Source organism: Coffea arabica, chromosome 9e (genome assembly GCF_036785885.1).
Source record: "Coffea arabica cultivar ET-39 chromosome 9e, Coffea Arabica ET-39 HiFi, whole genome shotgun sequence".
NCBI lineage: Eukaryota > Viridiplantae > Streptophyta > Magnoliopsida > Gentianales > Rubiaceae > Coffea > Coffea arabica.
Genome location: NC_092327.1, coordinates 32,587,895 through 32,606,657, shown reverse-complemented (window position 1 = coordinate 32,606,657; position 18,763 = coordinate 32,587,895). Strand labels below are relative to the sequence as shown.

At 43.0% G+C, this 18,763-nt stretch overlaps 2 protein-coding genes across 2 annotated transcripts; one reads left to right on the top strand and one right to left on the bottom strand.

Annotated features, from left to right (window-relative positions):
• The first annotated feature begins 249 nt into the window (after positions 1–249).
• Positions 250–2,256, top strand: LOC113709503 (monolignol oxidoreductase AtBBE-like 15). Its single transcript, XM_027232278.2, has one exon. It carries the CDS (start codon positions 340–342, stop codon positions 1,990–1,992), a length of 1,653 nt encoding a protein of 550 aa, XP_027088079.1. The 5' UTR covers positions 250–339; the 3' UTR covers positions 1,993–2,256.
• A 574-nt stretch (positions 2,257–2,830) lies between these two features.
• Positions 2,831–6,550, bottom strand: LOC113709853 (uncharacterized). The gene is made up of 2 exons (XM_072065772.1): positions 5,605–6,550; positions 2,831–5,553 (listed from the first exon to the last, which is right to left on the bottom strand). The coding sequence occupies exons 1-2, from the start codon at positions 6,548–6,550 to the stop codon at positions 2,831–2,833; spliced, it is 3,669 nt and encodes a 1,222-aa protein (XP_071921873.1).
• Between the last annotated feature and the right edge of the window lie 12,213 nt (positions 6,551–18,763).

Genomic DNA, 18,763 nt, shown 5'->3' with positions numbered 1-18,763 from the left:
AAAATTAATTCGTAAATAAAATGCTTAAAACTTTAGGAGCAACTGCCCCTCCGCCCCTGCCGCCAAAACTTTAGACGGAAAAGAATTGCAAAACTTACAAAAGCAAATGAATTCTAAAGAACGTGCAGCTTGACCGTATAGTGCTTTAATTCTAGGTGGAAGCAGCTTTTATTGAATTATTCTTCAGTTTGAAATGATTTATAGCACTAACTTCCAAGTTGAAGTTTTTTTCAAACTTCGCCAAAACCACATTACTTGTTAGTGTTTATATATTCAATCAACCTATGACTTGCTAGCCTGCACAGAAATTAAGGCAAAAACAAGAACTCAACCAAGGAAATGCCATCTTCAATTTCACTCATGCTCCTCCCATTATTCACAGTTCTGTTATCATCAGCTTCATTATCGGCTGCTGCTTTATATCATTCGATTGATGATGAATTCTACCAGTGTGTAAATCTTCATACTGATCTTTCCATACCTTCTTCTGGTGCATTTCATACCCCAGATAATGCTTCCTTTGCCTCTGTTCTGGAATCTACTGCGATGAACCTGAGGTGTTTGGCGCCATCTAGGCCTAAGCCTGAGCTTATTTTCACACCATTGACAGAATCCCATGTTCAAGCAGCAGTTATTTGCGCGAAAGAGCTCAACATTCTGCTCAGAGTCCGCAGTGGAGGCCATGATTATGAAGGCGTTTCTTATACTTCTGCGACAAAGTCCCCGTTTATGATGATTGACCTTGCCAAACTTCGATCCATCAACATTAGTATGGAGGAAAACAGCGCCTGGGTCCAAGTAGGCGCGACAATTGGCGAAGTTTATTATAGAATTTCGCAGAAAAGCAGAACCCGTGGTTTCCCAGCTGGTCTTTGTACAAGCTTGGGAATTGGCGGTCACATAACAGGAGGGGCATATGGTCCAATGATGCGAAAATACGGGCTTGGAGCAGATAATGTGGTGGATGCTCGAATAGTTGATGCAACAGGGAGGATTCTTGATCGTGCATCCATGGGAGAGGATCTTTTCTGGGCAATTCGAGGAGGCGGAGGAGGAAGCTTCGGAATCCTCCTTGCTTGGAAACTAAAGTTGGTTCCGGTACCGGCAACTGTGACAGTTTTTACTGTTCCAAGAACTTTGGAACAAGGAGCAACTAAACTTCTATACAGGTGGCAACAAGTTGCTGACACTCTTGATGAAGATCTCTTCATCAGAGTTCTCATAAGTGCTGCGAATTCAACTGGTCAGAAAGGAAAGAAGACAATACAAACTGCCTACCAGGCTTTGTTTCTTGGAAGGGCAGACAGACTGCTAAAAGTCATGAAGAAAGGCTTTCCTGAGTTGGGATTAACACAAAAAGATTGTCTTGAAATGAGCTGGATTGAATCAGTTCTTTACATTGCCGGCTACCCAGGAACTATAAAGCCAGAATTTTTGCTTCAGGGGAAGCCACTCTCTGACAAGACTTACTTCAAAGCCAAGTCAGACTTTGCGAAAGAGCCCATCCCAGAATATGCAATGGAAGGAATATGGAAAATGTTTCTGCAAGAAGATTCTCCGTTCTCAATTTGGAATGCTTATGGTGGAATGATGGGAAAAATTTCAGAATCTGCAACTCCTTTTCCTCACAGAAAAGGGAGAAAATTTATGATCCAGTGGCTGACATCATGGCAAAGTGGAGACAAGAAAACTACAAATAAACACATTGGTTGGATCAGAAAATTATATGACTCCGTAGCTCCTTATGTTTCTAAATTCCCCAGAGAAGCTTATGTGAATTACAGGGATCTTGATTTGGGAGTGGATAAGTTCAATGGTAAGACAAGTTATCTGAAAGCAAGTGTTTGGGGCAGTCAATACTTTAAAGACAACTTCAAAAGACTCGTACAGGTGAAGACAAAAGTTGATCCTGATAATTTCTTCAGTCACGAACAGAGCATTCCAACGCTTCATTCCTTCTCTGAAGGAGATGAGAAGAAGATGATAAACTGAACCATGGCTACATTTGATTACTAGAACAAGAAAGGAGATGACTTTGACTTCCAAGATCTGATGAACTTTTCTTTTTTATTCTGTTTCCTTGTTTTCTGTTTTTCATTGTTTCAAAACTTCCGAGTTCCAGTACCCGACAGACAACACGATGCATTGCATCTTGAGTATTCTCATTTACTTTCTCAGGGCATAGGAGTATTGAATGCTTTCCTGTTTTTCTCTTTAAGAATATCTAAAATCAAATTGCAATTCATCTTCCTATTCTGCTGGATGGCTTCAATGGTTTTTCCTCCTAGTTTGATGCGGCAGCGGAAGCGTGTCGTTCCACATCATTGTTCTTTTTTTTTTTTCTTTTTTTTTTTTTTTACGAAACGATAAGATTTTCCATTGACTAAAAAAAGTATACAGGTGCGAGCAAAGGCTCGAGAAACTTTACAAGTAGTGCTCAATTGCACTGAGGAAAGAAACGTTCCTCATCCAAAAAAATGCCTAAGGCATATGAACTTAACCTTTTACATCTTGATAAATTTTCTTCACTAGCCAGCTCAAAAGAGCACATGCGAAACATATTCTGTAAAGCACTAATGTCATCAACCAGAGTTGTTAAGCAGCTGTCAGGTGAGCTCGGATGCTTAATCTGTCTCAGTAACGCTTTGTTGTGGGCCAAAATTTTGATTTTGTCCCAACGTTGTTCCAAGGCTTTGCACAAGACCAGTTTAATTGCTACTGCAGCATCCAGGAGCTTAGTTCCAAGTGTTCTCTCCTTCAAAGCCCATTCTGCAATCCTTGTTTGTGAAAATGTCTTAGCTATGACTCCAATTCCCATTGACATTTGCCTTTACTGACTTGTCGGGAATACCTCAAGGACTATGGACTCCTTCTCTTCCGTCTCTGGGTGCTGCACTGTCTGATTAGAAGCTGTTTCTTCTGTGCTCCTTCTGTCCTTGGTTTGCCTTAGCTCCTCTTGTTCCAACCACTCCTGCTGAGCCTTGTTCATTACTCTCACTGGTGGCCTTCTGTTTTGACCTTCGAAAGCCTGTTTGTTTCTTTCTTTCCACACTTGCCACAAAATGTTTGCAGTTAGTCCTATATGTTGAGCTCCTTCTGGTCTTAATTTCGCCTCTGATATCTTGCACCACCATCGTTTGAAATCTCCTTGCCGATCACTAACTCCATCCCATTGAATTGGGGCCACCTTCCATATATCCAAAGTACTTGGGCAGTTTAATAGGAGGTGTTCCACTGTCTCCTGGCCTTCCCCACAGGCTCTGCAAACTGGATCACCCATTCCTGTTCTTCTAAAGATGGCTTCCCTCACTGGCAATGCTCCTGTAATGCATTTCCATATAAAAAGCTTAATCTTATGTTTTATGTTTAAGCTCCAAAGGGTGTTCCACATCTGCTTCAGTTGTTGACTTCCTTCCCTTATGCTTGGCCCAGCTGTTTCTGCATTTGCCTTCACATCACTGTCCCTTTCCTTCATGAGAAAATTGTATCCTGACTTGACCGAATAACAACCTCCCCCGTTATGTTGCCAGAAGTAGCTATCCTCCCTGCCTACTAGGCTTATCGGAATACTCAAGATCCTCTCTGCATCAAATTGGTTAAACATACTGAAAATGACGTTTCTATTCCAGCACTTACGGCTGATGAGCTCCTGCACCATCTTTAGTGAATTGTTACCTTGCCTTGGGGTAGTAGGCTTGCCAGTAGGTGTTCCTGGGATCCATTTATGTTCCCAGATGCTTGTGCTCCTTCCGTTCCCAATCCTCCTAATGACACCTTTTTCTATAAAGCTTCTGACTCCTAGAAGCCCTTGCCAGAACCAAGAAACATTCTTCTGAGCTTTACACCTGAAAATGGACTCTTTGGGGAAGTACTTAGCTCTGAGGACTTTACTAAGGAGGAGGTTGGGCTTGGTTAATATCCTCCAAATCTGTTTCCCCAACAAAGCTTTGTTGAAGGCCTCTATATCCTTGAAACCCAACCCCCCATCAGTTTTATCCAATGCCAGTTTTTTCCAAGACAGCCAGTGTAACTTGCTTTTTCCATTCGTCTCACCCCACCAGTAGTTGGCCATTGATGCAGTGATATCTTTGCATAGCTTCCTTGGCAGTTTGAAGCAAGACATGGCATAAGTCGGCATTGCCATAGAGACAGCCTTCAACATGACCTCCCTGCCTGCACTACTTAGCAGTTTGTTCTTCCAACACTGGAGCTTCCTTCGAATGTTTTCTCTGATGAAGCCAAAAACTTGATTTTTTGTCCTGGTTATCACCATTGGAAGGCCTAGATACTTTCCTTGTGCCATTTCCCCCATTCCACCTAGAGCACAACATACTTCCCTCATTTGCTCTAGAGGGATGTTTTTGCTGAAAAAAACAGCAGACTTATCTAGATTAATCAGCTGACCTGAAGCCTCTTCATATGTCTTGAGAATTTTCATAATTTCCCTAGCCTGTTGGGTGCTGGCCTTACAAAACATGAGAGAGTCATCCGCAAAAAAGAGATGCGTGATAGTAGGTCCTTGCCTGCTGATTTTGAGCCCCTTTACCTCATTTCTTCCTTCAGCTCTTCTGAGCAGGCTTGAAAAACCTTCAGAGCAAATTAGGAAGAGGTAGGGAGATAAGGGATCTCCCTGCCTTATTCCTCTCCCTGGTGAAATGTACCCTTTGGTTTCGCCATTGCAGTTGAAGGAGTAAGTAACAGAGTGCATGCACTCAGTAATCCAGTTGATCCATTGGGAACAGAATCCCATCTTCTGCATGGCGGCCTGCAAAAAATGCCACTCTACCCTATCGTAGGCTTTAGCCATGTCCAACTTGATAGCCATGTATCCATCCAAACCTTGCCTTTTATTTTTGAGGTAGTGCATATACTCATGTGCTATAATGACATTGTCTAGAATCTGCCTATCGGGAATGAAAGCTGATTGAGTATTACTAATGCAGATGTCTAGGATAGGCTTTAGCCTGTTAGCCAAAATTTTAGAGATTATCTTATAGATCACACTGCACAGGCTAATTGGCCTAAAATCTTTCAGGCAAGTAGGATGAAGAAATTTAGGGATAAGGGAGATGACAGTATGGTTAATCGATTTAAGCATATGACCAGTATTAAAGAAAGAGAGAATAGCAGGAATGATGTCTCCTTTAAGGATATTCCAGAATCTTTGGAAGAACAGGGGTGGCATACCATCCTGTCCGGGAGCTTTCTCAGGCTGCATGGAAAAAAGTGCATTTTTTATCTCTTTCTTTTCTATTGGTTTAGTTAGCTTTGCATTCATCTCATGAGTTATGGAACAGGGGATACCCTCTAGAACCTCTGACATATCCCTCCTATCTCCACAAGTGAAAAGCTTTTGAAAATAATCAGAGATCTCAGAAACAACTTCCTCCTCATTCTCAGTCCACGAGCCATCCTCCCTCTGCAACTTTCTGATTTTATTGTTAGATCTCCTCCCTTTAACATGAGCATGGAAATACTTGGTGTTTTTTTCACCTTCTCTTAGCCAGTTAATTCTGGCTTTTTGGCTCCAGAATTTTTCTTCTTCAGAATAGGCTACTTTGAGTTAATGCTTAAGCTCAGCAATATCCTTTTTCCTATTCTCACAGTCTGAGTTTTTCACTCTTTCCAGCTCCTTCTTAATCTCCTCAATCCTACTTTTGGAATTGGCATTGAAAGTATTTCTCCATTTCAGAAGTTCAATCCTGCAGTTCCTAATCTTTCTAGTAACCTTAAACATACGGGATCCAACTTCCTCCTTTTGCCAAGCTCTTTCCACTACCTGGTACACCTTTTCCCTTTGAAGCCACCTTTTATCAAAAAAGAACCTCTTCTTCTTTTCCCCCCCCCCTGTACTAGTGTTCAGACACAAGATACTATGGTAAGAGGCGTAAGTGTCAATATGCTGACAGCTAGCCTTATCAAAAGTCTGGTACCACTCCATACTTCCTAAACATCTGTCTAGTCTTTGCCTAACCTCACAATCATTATCCCAGTGATTACTCCAGGTCCAAGGATGACCCTCGAACCCAATGTCAATCAGATGATTATGAGCCAGGAAATCCTTAAAGTCTCTAAAGCTCCTCTCCTCTCTAGCCACACCACCCCACTTTTCCTCATTAGACAGAATATCATTGAAATCCCCTGCTATAAAAAATCTACTTCCCCACAATCTGCTTCTCTCTTTAAGGACCTCCCATTGATTCTTCCTGATTTGAGCATCACAACTCGCATACACACCTATAAACCACCAAGTACAATTGAGTTTCATATCCTCAATCTTGGCTTCAATGGTAAAAGCAGTTTGGTACACTGCAACCACTTGAGTGTCTTCCTTCCACAGCAAGGCCATCCCACCAGCCTTATGCATAGCTTCCACCACTGCACTATTATCAAACCTCAGGCTCCTAGCTATCCTATCAACTACTGGTTTTCTATTTTTGGTTTCACTTAAGAAGATAAGGTTTGGAGAGAGGAGGTTATTCATCTCCCTCAGATGGGGAACTGTCAAGGGGCTCCCCACTCCTTGACAGTTCCACACCAAGGCTCTCATAATTGCATGGGGGCCCTATTCAGGATGAGCCCCTCCTCCTTTCCCTCCCTCTCAAACTGGGTAAACTCCAACATGGATTTGGTCCTTTTACAAACTACCTGTTGGTGCTGCAAATCCTCCATCTCTTTATCACAAAGCAACACCTTCCTTTTACCATTCCCTATGAGGTTAAGATCCTGGTCAGACACCTCTTTTAAGGGCCTTCTAGTAACACCAGGAGACTTCAGTTTCATGAAGGACCTCTTAATCTGTTTCTTAACTGCCTCCTGGATCATACTACTAATAAGAGGATCTTCCTGGCTGTCTGTCTCCCCAACGCAATGATCCTGGGTCCTGACAGCTTGATCTATCCCTGGTGGTAACATGTCAAAGTCCTCCTCCCTCACTTCCACACTTGCTGGCTCTTGCCTCTCTCCCATTGAGGCATGATCATTCAGGCAAGTTCCCTGGTTCCCCAGGGCCCTTTGCTGATACCCATCATCAGAGCCTCTATCTTCTGTACTAACATCAAAATTCCTAGGTGTGCTACTATTTGTAACCCCCAATCTCTTCACCTCCCCTTCCTTATCCAGGGGTTGTTTAGCTCTATTTTCCTTATCTGCATTCTCAAGGAACTCCAAAAGCCTACCTCCTGCTTGCGTCCTGCTCCTTTCCTTCTCCACCAGCTCTCCATCCTGAAATTTCCAATATCTTTTGTCCTTGTTCAGATCAACTTTCAAAGATCTTTCCTTGCTAGGGCTTCTAATACTACCTGCTCTCATCCAGGGGCCATATTGGTTCTCAGAGAGCCTAGCCTCCGTAACTTTCTGCTCTTTACAAGATCTTTCATTATGACCTACCACTCCACAATTATAACAAAAGTCTGGACACCTCTCATACTTAAACACTACCCACTTAAACGTTCCTGCTGTTTGAACTACAGTACCTCTAAGGAGAGGTGCTGATAGGTCTACAAGGGCCAGGATTTTGAGATGTCTACCCTCTTTTCCCCCAGTCTGAGGTATAATAACCTCTCTCACTTCTTTAAAAACCGCACCAGTCTTCCTACCCACCTCCTTAGTTAGCCAATGTACAGGCAAGTTCCATAGTTGCACCCACAAGGGTGCTGTAGCAAAAGCTCCATAATTTTCTTCAATCCCTTCTGACCACCTCCTAAGAACCAGCACTTGGTTATCTATCACCCACGGACCCCCATCAACAATCCTATCTCTCTCCTCCAAATTTGGGATGTTAAACTGGTATAAATTGGGCCCTAATTCTATAACAGTCAAGTTTTTGGGGTAGCTCCAAGCAGCAGCAGCAAAGTTCTTTACCCCTGTAAAGTTGGCTACTTTTTCCCCTATAATTCTGCCTATCAAGCTTCCTTCACATTCTCTAACTCCACTGTTAAGATCCTCCGAATTCAACATAGCTCCAGCGAGCTCATTTCCAGCTAGGGAAAATTTCTGTAACAGCTCAGTCAACTCACCCTCCATAGATACTGACAGAGGTTCTAAAGAGTATAACCCTTCCACCCCACAAGGAACCAGAGTATAACGTCAACCAGATGGAGAAAGACTTACACAAGCACCAACTGAAGAAAAGGAAAAAAAAAAGAAACAAGGAACCAGAAAAAGACTACCAGAGCAACACTACCTTCGAGGACAAAAGCAAGGAAAGATGATACCAGGGCCATCAAGAGGACAAGTTTTAGCTTACCCAGGGCCATGGCATTTATGGTGCGAAGTGTTTCCTTTGGTCGGACACCCCTTTGAGAACTTGGGCCACCACTTAAAGATGCTTAGTGTTTCCTTTAGTCCGACATTCTCCACGAGCTATCATTAATAATAGTGCTGTATTACCTCTGTGTTGGATTCAGACCTAATGTGATCTGTAATTGGATTGTTTTCCATGAATGAAGAGTCGCGGGAATTGTGTTTTTTGAAAATGTTTGAAGAAGTTTGAACTTGCTGAAGTTCCCACCACTGGGGAAGGGAGGCTCTAATCCCAAGAGAGAGAGTTCCCTCTACACTGAGAGGATTTACTGCTTTCCACATCATTGTTCAATAGTGTATAAATGTTGATTATCTTGGTACTGTTCATCATTTTGATCAAATTTCTACCAATTGATAGCTTATGCATCAACATTGTCATATGCAATTTGCCATAGTTTCAGGAGCACACCAAAAAACATTTTTCAGCACGTACCAAAAAATTAAGGATAAATAACTTATAACCCCCTATGATTTTACATAATGTCATATGAGTCCCCTAAATTTTCAAAATAGCCACATAACTCCTTTATGCTTTTATGTAAAGTGGAAAACAGATGGAATGCGCAATCAGTCACGCATTTATATAAAAAATGCTCTAAAAACACGTATGATAAAATTTTAATCTCCATGTAACCCCCTTATAATTTGTATAAATATCCATTTTACCCTTAATAATTTTTGCTTTTATCCATGTAATCCCCTACGCTTTTATACAAGATAATTAAACCGTCGATTGATTTAACATTTAAGTAAGAGTACTATTGGTAATTCAATTAATGACATTACTTAGACAATTTTTCGTCAAGTTTTCACTTTACATAAAACTATGGGGGGTGAAGTGAATATTTTGAAACATTAAGGGAGTTATGTGGTAATAGATAAAATTACAAGGGGGTTTTATATAATTTAACCAAAATTAATTAAAATAAATCCACCCGTTCCACCATTCCTTTGTGTGTATTATGGTCAAAATTGCACACGATTAACCTCGTATCTTTTGAGCTTGCAATAAGGTTTTGCCTTCTTAGTAAACTGTATTTTATTTATTCAATCCAAATTATACTAGGTGATAGAATAAGAACAGTAGGTTATGCCTTCTAGAGAATTTGGCACTTCTTTTCTAGACAACTATTTATGTTTGAATGTGAAACACCTATTTTTCTAGGCAAATAAAAAATGGCTCCAAGTAGTTTCACTTGTTACTGTATAATCTCCCTATGAAAAACTGTCTTTCTTCTCTCTTAAAAAACTCTCTAACTAAAACATCCTCCAACCCTCCCATGGGAGAGATATCAGATTTTTTTCTTAATCTTTCTCCATGGTGGGAGCCTGTCTTCCGTATTTTTTTCTTTTTTGTGTGAATGAGTCTCTCTTATAATTTTTTTTAGTGAGAGTTTCTTCTCTTTTAGGATTTCATAGTTCTTAGACTTTTCTTGTCTACTAGGTTTCTTAGTGAGAGTTATAGGTAGTTTTTCTTTCACCTTTTTACTATTAGATCCAAGTTTTTTTAGGTTTCAATTATTAGATATAGAATTTCTTGGGTCTATTGGACACATTTCACGATAATATCTGAACTTGAAATAATTAATTAGTAGATCTAGCGATTAGAAACATGCACAGATGTTCTTGGGACAACAATTATTTTATCTTAATTTTTATTTGTTATTCGGATATGTAGTATCCATTCTTCTCAAATCGATTCTTTGATATTTATGTATGGTTAATGATGTAATTTCTATCATTAGTACGAATTTTAATGAAACTATGATGTTTTATTAGCTAAAAAAAAGGAGCACACCACAAAAGATTTTCTCAACACATACCAAAGAAACAAATTAAAATAAATACACCCTTTTTTTGTGATAGGAAAAAATTCACAAGGAAATGTTACTTCATTACAAGGTCAAGGTATGCTACTGTCTTATTTTCTAATGACTTACAATAGTTCTTACAGATCACAAATCAACATGAGATTGCTAGGAAGAAAAATTGCGGACACTTTTTCATTCTCTCTAGTCTGGTTTCCTTTTTTGGTAACTTGCGCTAGGGTTTTGTCCCGGATGCATGGAGGGTCCTCCGTGGCCGCCGCCGGCTGCAGGGGGTGCCGCGGCCTCCTCCAGGTCCTTCGCAGACGTGCTCGCTGGCCCTGGCCGGTTAGAGTCGAATATTCCGGATCTGGGGTGTTCCTCTTCGCATAGAGGGGAACCTGCGTTGCTTCTTTCTCAGAAGGAGTTGCTGCTTCTTTCTGCACCGTTTCAGAATGCGTTAGTCGGCAGGTTTCCCTTTCGCCGCCCACCTATGGAAGTCATTAGGCATTTTTTCGTTTCGCTAGGTCTGAAGGGGGCGTGTGATGTTGGCCTGCTAGATCTTAATCACGTCCTCATCAGGCCGTCGTCTGAGGAGGACTTTACAAGACTTTTCTTGCGCCGCTCCTGGGTCGTAAAGGGCGCGCAGATGCTGGTATCAAAGTGGACGCTCGATTTCAAAGCTCATCAGGATGCTACGTTCGCCCCTGTGTGGGTGTCCTTGCCGTCGCTTCCGTTGCCTTTGTTTAACAAGATGTACATTGCCAAACTGGCGGGTTTGCTGGGAAGATTTCTAAAGATTGACTCTGCGACTTTGGCGTTGAAGCGCCCGTCCGTGGCGAGGGTGCTCGTTGAGATGGATGTTTCGGTGTCTCCTCCACACCGTATTTGGATTGGAGAGGATCAGGAGGGTTTCTGGCAGTCGGTGGAGTACGAGAACTGGCCAAAATTTTGTGGGTTTTGCACTCGTTTTGGTCATGAAGTTGGGGAGTGTTTTAGGAAAAACCCAGATCTTATTCCTACCAAACCTCTAGGCAAGAAGGTTGACAAGGCAGTGGCGGTTTACAGACCTAAGGTAACCACTGGTCAGGCTACGTCTGCGCGGGCATGTCCGGATTTTGAACCTGGGGTGAATACCCATGATCTGGAGGTACCTAAGGCTGATATGGGTCAGGCGGCGCATACTCACGTGGAGGAGCATTGTGACCCGGGGTTAGCCAGCATGGAGGCAGCCGCTGGTGATCAGCCAATTTTGGAGGAAGTCCGTGGTGGTGCGGAGTTTGGTGGAGACTCGGTAGCTGTGGCTGGGCTTGAGGGTGTAGCCGCTGTGGCTTTGACAGATATGGATGCGCTGGAGATTGATTCCCCCCAGTTTTTAGTTTCGAGGACTGATGATTGCGAAAGGGAAGTAGGCGGGCAGGAGGCCAGGTGTGTGCCATCCTCCAATACTTTTGCTGTATTGCAAGCACTTGCAGATAAGGAGTTCCAGGATTTTGAGCGCACCCTGTCCAGGTCTGAGGCTCATGCTCCAACAACTAGGCCGAAACACAGAAGGCAGTACTCGGACGGGGATATACCAGGTGAAGTGGCACAATGGGCTCACCTTAAGGAGTTTCATAGGGTGTTGCATCAACGGTTGTCGCCTGGTCAGATGGCAACGGGAGGGATGCTGGACGGGGTGCAGGGTGCTGCGGCGCAGGTGGAGCAGCAAGAAGCCGCGGGTAAAGGTCAGCTTGGGGCTAGGCACAAGGGCGGTCGTCCGGCTAAATCTTCGTCCAACCAGGTTCATATCTTGTCTCAAAATCCTTATTCGTTACGGTCTCATGTTAAATCCCTTTAAGATGGTGGTGTGGAACATACGTGGGGCTTCTCGTAAAGACTCACTCAGATATCTACATAAGATTTGCAAAGCTAATAAAATACGGATTCTAGTTCTTCTAGAACCATTGTCGGATACACCGCAGCTGGAGGTGGTTCGCCGGTTTCTAGGTTTCGACAGAGCGGCGGTAGCGTTGAATAATAAGGTATGGGTTTTTTGGAACGATGAGTTGTCATTGTGCTTCAGGGAGATGGCCGAGCAACTCCTTCATTTGGGCATTTCTTTTCCGTCTGGTTGCTCGATTCAGCTTTCGACTGTATATGCACGGTGCTCGAGGGTGGGGCGACGCGACCTGTGGGCGGCAATGGAAGAATTGGCGGGCTCCGTGCGGGGGCCTTGGTTACTGGCAGGGGATTTCAATGTCATTACCACTGCGGAGGAACGAGCGGGTGGTTCTCCAGCCAATGCACGGAACATTGAGGAATTTAACGCTGCCATTGGCACCTGTGGTTTAGCGGAGGTTCCTTTTGATGGGTCGTTATTTACATGGACGAATGGTAGGGTATGGCAGAGATTGGATAGGGCTTTGATGAATCGGGATTGGGCTGAGGGGTACGATCTCTCCCATGTGTCTCATTTGTCCAGAGGGCGTTCGGATCATGCTCCGCTGGTTATTACTGCCAACAATGGGAGAAAAGGAAAAAGTTCTTTTAAATTTTTAAATGTATGGCAGAGGCATTCAGGTTTTATGGAGGTGGTCCGCCAAGGTTGGGCGCTGCCCGTGGAGGGGCTGGGTATGCCGAAGTTCCATAATAAATTGCGGGCGGTAAAAGGTTGTCTGCAAACATGGAATGTACAGGTCTTTGGTAATGTTTTTAACAAAGTGAAGGCGGCTGAGGCTGTTATGAAACAAAGGGAGGAACATTTTGACAAGGAGAGGGATTCAGTTTCCAGAGCAGAACTGGAGGAGGCAAAGGCGGCTTATTCAAGGAGCTTGGCAGTGGAGTGTGAGTACTGGAGACAAAAGTCGGGCATCAAATGGTTGCAGGTTGGGGATGCTAATTCGGCATACTTCCATTCTCGTTGCCGCCAACGCCGAAGTTATAATTTTGTGGCCCGTATTAAAGAGCAATCTGGAGCCTGGCTGGAGGATATACATGATATTAGGCGGTCAGCCGTGGGGTTCTTCTCCTCCTTGTTCGCATCTGAGCAACACGGATTTCTCCCTCCAGCACTTCCGTTTTCGCTCCCTCAATTAACGTCGGCAGATAATGACAGGTTAGGTGCCTTGCCTGGAATGGAAGAATTGAAGGGGGTGGTCTTTGCATTGGATGCAGATAGTGCTCCGGGTCCGGATGGGTTTGGGGCAGGTTTTTACCAGGTGTGCTGGGATATTATTAAATCTGATTTATTGGAGGCGGTACAGGCCTTTTTCCAAGGTATGCGGCTGCCTAGGTGCTTTACTAGCACTTCCATCATTTTATTGCCTAAGGTGGCGGGTGCTGGGCAATGGAAGGATTTCCGGCCAATAAGTCTTTGTAACGTCTGCTCGAAAATTATTTCCAAACTCGTCTCGGATAGGTTGGCTACGGTTCTCCCTACATTAGTATCCCCGTGGCAGACAGGGTTTGTGCCAGGTCGGGGGATAACGGACAACATTCTTCTTACTCAGGAGTTGGTGGTGGATCTGGATAGGCGGTTGAGGCACCCAAATCTTATGCTAAAATTGGATATGGAAAAGGCGTATGACAGGGTCGAATGGCCTTTTCTTTTGTTTATGCTTCGGAAGTTTGGATTTACTGAACATGTGGTAGACCTTATTTTTCGCTTGGTGTCTAATAATTGGTTTTCTGTCTTGGTGAATGGAGAGCCTTCTGGATTTTTTAAGTCCACGAGGGGTGTTAGGCAAGGTGACCCGGTTTCTCCTGGCCTTTTTGTGTTAATTGCGGAGTTTTTAGGCCGTGGGCTGCACCATCTCCTGGATAGTCAGCCGCACAGGCGGTTTGTTTCAGCAGGGACAGTAGTCCCCTACCTGGCCTTCGCCGATGACATGCTCATTTTCACAAGATGTTCAGAGGAGTGCTTGTCTGCTATCAAGGGTTTTCTTTCGGACTATCAGGAATCATCAGGACAGAGAGTGAATGTCACCAAGAGTTCTTTTTTCTTGCCGTCATGGGCTTCTCCGGGCCAGGAACAGTTGGTACATAGGGGTCTGGGTTTCAACAGGCAGACATTTCCTTTCACTTATTTGGGGGCTCCTATATATAAAGGCCGGCGTTGTGGTATCTTGTTTGATGGAATTGTTTCCAAAATGAGGAGTCGTCTTGAACATTGGAGCACGAAATTGCTATCTTTTGGGGGTAAGCTCGTATTAGCACGGCATGTCCTTGCTTCGCTGCCCATGTATTTACTTCAGGTGTTGGATCCTCCCAAGGCTGTGCTCACTAGGCTGGGCGTTCTTTGTAATTCCTTTCTATGGGACCAAAACGGGGAGAGGCGCATTCATTGGTCCTCCTGGGATAATTTGTGCTTTCCTGTTGACGAAGGGGGCCTGGGATTCCGCTCTTTCAGGGACATGGCGCGAGCTTTCTCCGCTAAATTGTGGTGACGGTTCAGGCTGGGAACTTCTGTTTGGGCAGAATTCATGCACGCCAAATACGTCAACGGGTGTCATCCAGCGGACGCGGCACCCGTGCGACCTTCGGCGATTTGGAGGCGTCTTCAGACGATAAGTCCCATGGTTGAGCCGAGCATTAGGTGGTGTTTAGGGGATGGTTTGGTGGATTTTTGGAAAGATCGCTGGGTCCTTCATGAGCCTTTGGAGAGTGTGGTGGTTCGGCCTGATCATCCCCACTTCCTTGTCTCCGAATTTTTTACGTTGGATGGTTGGGATGAATTGCGTCTTGCCCAATGGGTCCCGAGTTTTGTCATCCAGGCTATCAAGGACACGCCATTCGACGTATCTCAGAAAGATAGGATGGTTTGGCTACCTTCTCCGACGGGTTGCTTCTCGGTTAAGTCGGCATGGGAGGTGCTCCGACAAAAGAGGCAGTATTCCTTGGTTGATTCACTGCTATGGTCTTCGGTGTTGCCAATGAAAATGTCGTTTCTCGCTTGGAGAGTGATGCGCAATTTCCTACCTTTGGATGTGACTTTACGGTCGAGGGGTTTGTCTTGTCCCTCTAGATGTGGGTGCTGTTATCTGGAGGAGGAAGACCTTTTGCATGTCTTCTTTAAGGGCCCAGTGGCCTCCGAGGTGTGGCGGAGGATGTCTGCCCGTTTTGGTTTTCGATTATCCAATTGCTTGGGCATGGCATCAGTTTTTAAAGCGTGGTATTGGACGGCAGCAATTCCTTCGAAGGACCATATTCGGACGTTTATGCCAGTTGTATTGTGCTGGTTTCTTTGGTCTGCCAGGAACCAGGAGCGTTTCTGCGGCGTCCGTTGGGGGAGTGACAAGGTCATCTGCGAGGTAGACCATTTCTTGGAGGGGCTTGGGAAGGCTAATTTGTTTCGTCGGTCGCACTTCAACGGAGATGTCGATTGTGACTTGCTTCGTTTGGTCACCACGCCGCCGCGGCGGAGGATCCCTCGGGCGATTATGTGGGAAAAGCCGCCTTTTGGTTTGCTTAAATTGAACTCGGACGCCAGTGTGAAGCATGGCAGGGCCACGGGTGGGGGGCTAGTCCGGGATTATCAGGGAAAAATGATTTTTGCTTTTTACAAGGAATTCGGGGAATACAATGTGTTGGAGGCAGAAGGTCTGGCTTTACTGTTTGGTTTGCAGTTGTGTTCACAACGGGGGCTTCGTCCTTCGTTGGTAGAAGTGGATTCTAAGGCCTAGGTGCAGTTGGTTGTCTCTGGGGTACTTGCTAAGTGGCCTTTATGTAATTGCTTGAGGAAAATTAGGAGACTTCTAGAGGGTTTTTCAGCCACTATCGCGCATGTGTTCCGTGAGGCCAACTCGGCGGCAGACAGGCTAGCGGATATGGGAGCAATAGGTGTCACGGAATATGACCAGTTCCAGGAGTTGCCGGCAATCGTCCGGGCCTCGGTTGTGCTAGACTCACGGAGTGTGCCTGGGGTTCGTTGGATTAGCGAAGGGGGTTAGGTTTTGTATGCCTAGACTTTACATTGGGGAGGCGTCTCCCTTCTTTGTTTAAGTGTCGTTTTCAATAATATTTAGGGGCTGGCATCCCCTCCCCGTGTACGGGGTTTTTGCCAAAAAAAAAAAAAAAAAAAACATGAGATTGCTAGTCCTGGGATTTTAAATCGGTTAGTTAAACAAGGTGAACGACCTTCAATAGGTGAACTACGAATTTTCAAAACGCAATGCACATTTTTGATAGGTTGCAATTTTATTATTTATTTTATTATTAATTTCCCCTATTACCTGATCTGATGTGGATTAATTATTAGATTCTACTCATTTTTCGTAATTTGCATTTATTTCAGGAAGTAGATTGAAAATACCACAACCAATGCCAATTTGACAGTCATCGGGAAAGAATTCAAATAGAAGGCATGTAGGGGCATTTTTGGAACAAGGAGATGCAAGCCCTTTTTGGGTAATTTGGCCGAAGAAAGAAAAAAGAACGGAAGTGATAGGGTGTTAATTGTTAATAATTTTATTGTTAATTTCCCCCTTTGTCCTTGCCAAATATTGTTTAAATTGTTAATATATACTTATATTTGGTATTTGGACCTATCTACAGGAAAGTTGAACTGAAATATACTAAAAAGGAAGACCTGTTGAAGAAAATTGCTTCACACGTGGGAGACTCCAAAGAGCTTCACAAACCCGGGCCCACAAGGTGCCACAGACGGATTGCATCTCTTTTGCTGATTAGAAGTTTTCCTATGAAGAGGAAACTAAAATCAAGGACTTCGCAGAGCTCCAATTCTTTGGCCTTTGGACTCTCAATTCGGTGGGAACCACTAGATAGATAGCATTGAGTCATTTCTTTTGACTTTAAGGAAACAAACGTACAGAGGAGAAGAAAGGCATTAGTCTTTGTGGCTTGTTCCTTATTCGTGGGGACCACGAGACAAGAAGCAGTTTTTGTTTTAGAATAGGAGAGTTTCGTTTTGTTTTTACTTCTAGCTAGTTCCTTCGTATTCATTACTTTATATATAGCTTTGCCGTTTTCTTCTAGGGGGAGGACGAAAACATAGCTTTGTTTTAGAATAATTACTTCTGCAATTTTGCATGGGATTTCCTCCATGAAGATGAACTAATTCATTTTTTCTAGTCGAAGGTCAATTTGATGATTCGGTTCCGAACATCTGTGAGATCTAATTATTTTATTTATTTCTTTTATTTATTGGTATTTGTACGTTTCCTGATTTAATTGCTTATGATTGTTTTGTTATTTGAATGTCAAGGGCCCGATATTCGAATTAACCTAATAATCTACTGTCATATTAATTGATTGAATCCGTAATTGTTCTATCGATTAATACCAGTGGCGACTAGCGTGATTGGTTTTATGTTAGGGAAACGTATGATCTAACTTAAACAAACCCTCGTAGCGTGTTTGTTGGTTAGGGTTGGACTTTTCTAATTATTAATGCAGTCAAGTAATTAAATCCTATGGTCGTACCTAGGGTTATTTCTTGGTTAGAGAAATAGTTAACGGTCGTACCTTAACTATCGAGAAATTAAGGAAAGGCTGGTTGTTCATTGCGTGTAAGGCAACTATAACCAATCTATTAATGAGTAATTGAGTTATCTTTGCGTCGATGATCAGTTACATGGACCGTGTCTGAAAAGTTATACCTTTGGTTAGAATCATATTGGTTATTGATTAATTTCTATTTATTTCTATTAGTTGTTTTATTAGTTAGTTAATTAGTTATTTTATATTCTCCAAAAATTCCCCATACTTCGGACTCTAAAAGAAATAAATTATTCCCAATCCCTGTGAATTCGACCCTACTTATCACTATCTATAGAAATTATATTTTATTTAAGCAGGTATTTATTATTGCACAGGTTCGACACCTGTCAATTTTTGGCGCCGTTGCCGGGGACTGGCGCTAGTTATTTGTTTCTTTTTGAGTTCATCTTGTTTTTATTTTTTTTTCTAATCTATTTTTCTGCTTTTTTTTTCTTTTATAGTTTATGGCTGCTAACATTCCGTATTTTGGTGATAGACTGGATTTTGTTTCCAGGGAAGGCAATGAGACTTGCTTTTTTGCTAAATTTGCATATTCAGAGGCACTAAACTCTATTAGAGAAAGAATAGCTACTGCAACCTGTAAAATTTGTTATGTCAGGGATCATTCAACCGGTATGTGCCCCAAATATCAAGATAATCTGAGTGTCCTACTCAATAATTATGGAGATTTTTCACCCTGGTCTCAAACGTTGTATAACCCTAATCCAAATGGGTATGATCAAGGATGGTGGGATAACTCCAGTTATAATTATACAACAGGGCCAATGAATTTTCAGCAGTATGAGTCTCAAGAATCATCATCTATGTCAGGTATGTCTCTTGAAGAAATAGTTGAATCAATAGCTACTAATACATATCAATTCCAACAGGAGACACAAATGAGAAATGGGATGATGAAGGATGCAATAAGTAATCTGGCAGATTAAATATGTCTATTGACATCCAGAATAAATCGATTGGCTTCTCAAATTGAAGAATTGCCCTCGAAAATCATTGTTGATTTTGAAGAAAATGAGAGTGCAATTTGCTTGACTAGTGATGAGAAGATGCAAGAGTGTCAAAATGAGAGATCTACAGAAGCAGTTGAAAAAGAAGCTGAAAAGGAAGAAATAGAACCCCAACCGCAACCCATTCAAGTGAAAGAATCCAGTGAA

Coding starts and splice junctions, on each gene's coding strand:
- LOC113709503 (XM_027232278.2), top strand. CDS start 340: ATGCCATCTTCAATTTCACTCATGCTCCTCCCATTATTCACAGTTCTG.
- LOC113709853 (XM_072065772.1), bottom strand. CDS start 6,550: ATGAGAGCCTTGGTGTGGAACTGTCAAGGAGTGGGGAGCCCCTTGACA. Junction 5,554..5,604: donor AAGAGTGAAAAACTCAGACT/GTGAGAATAGGA, acceptor AACTCAAAGTAG/CCTATTCTGAAGAAGAAAAA.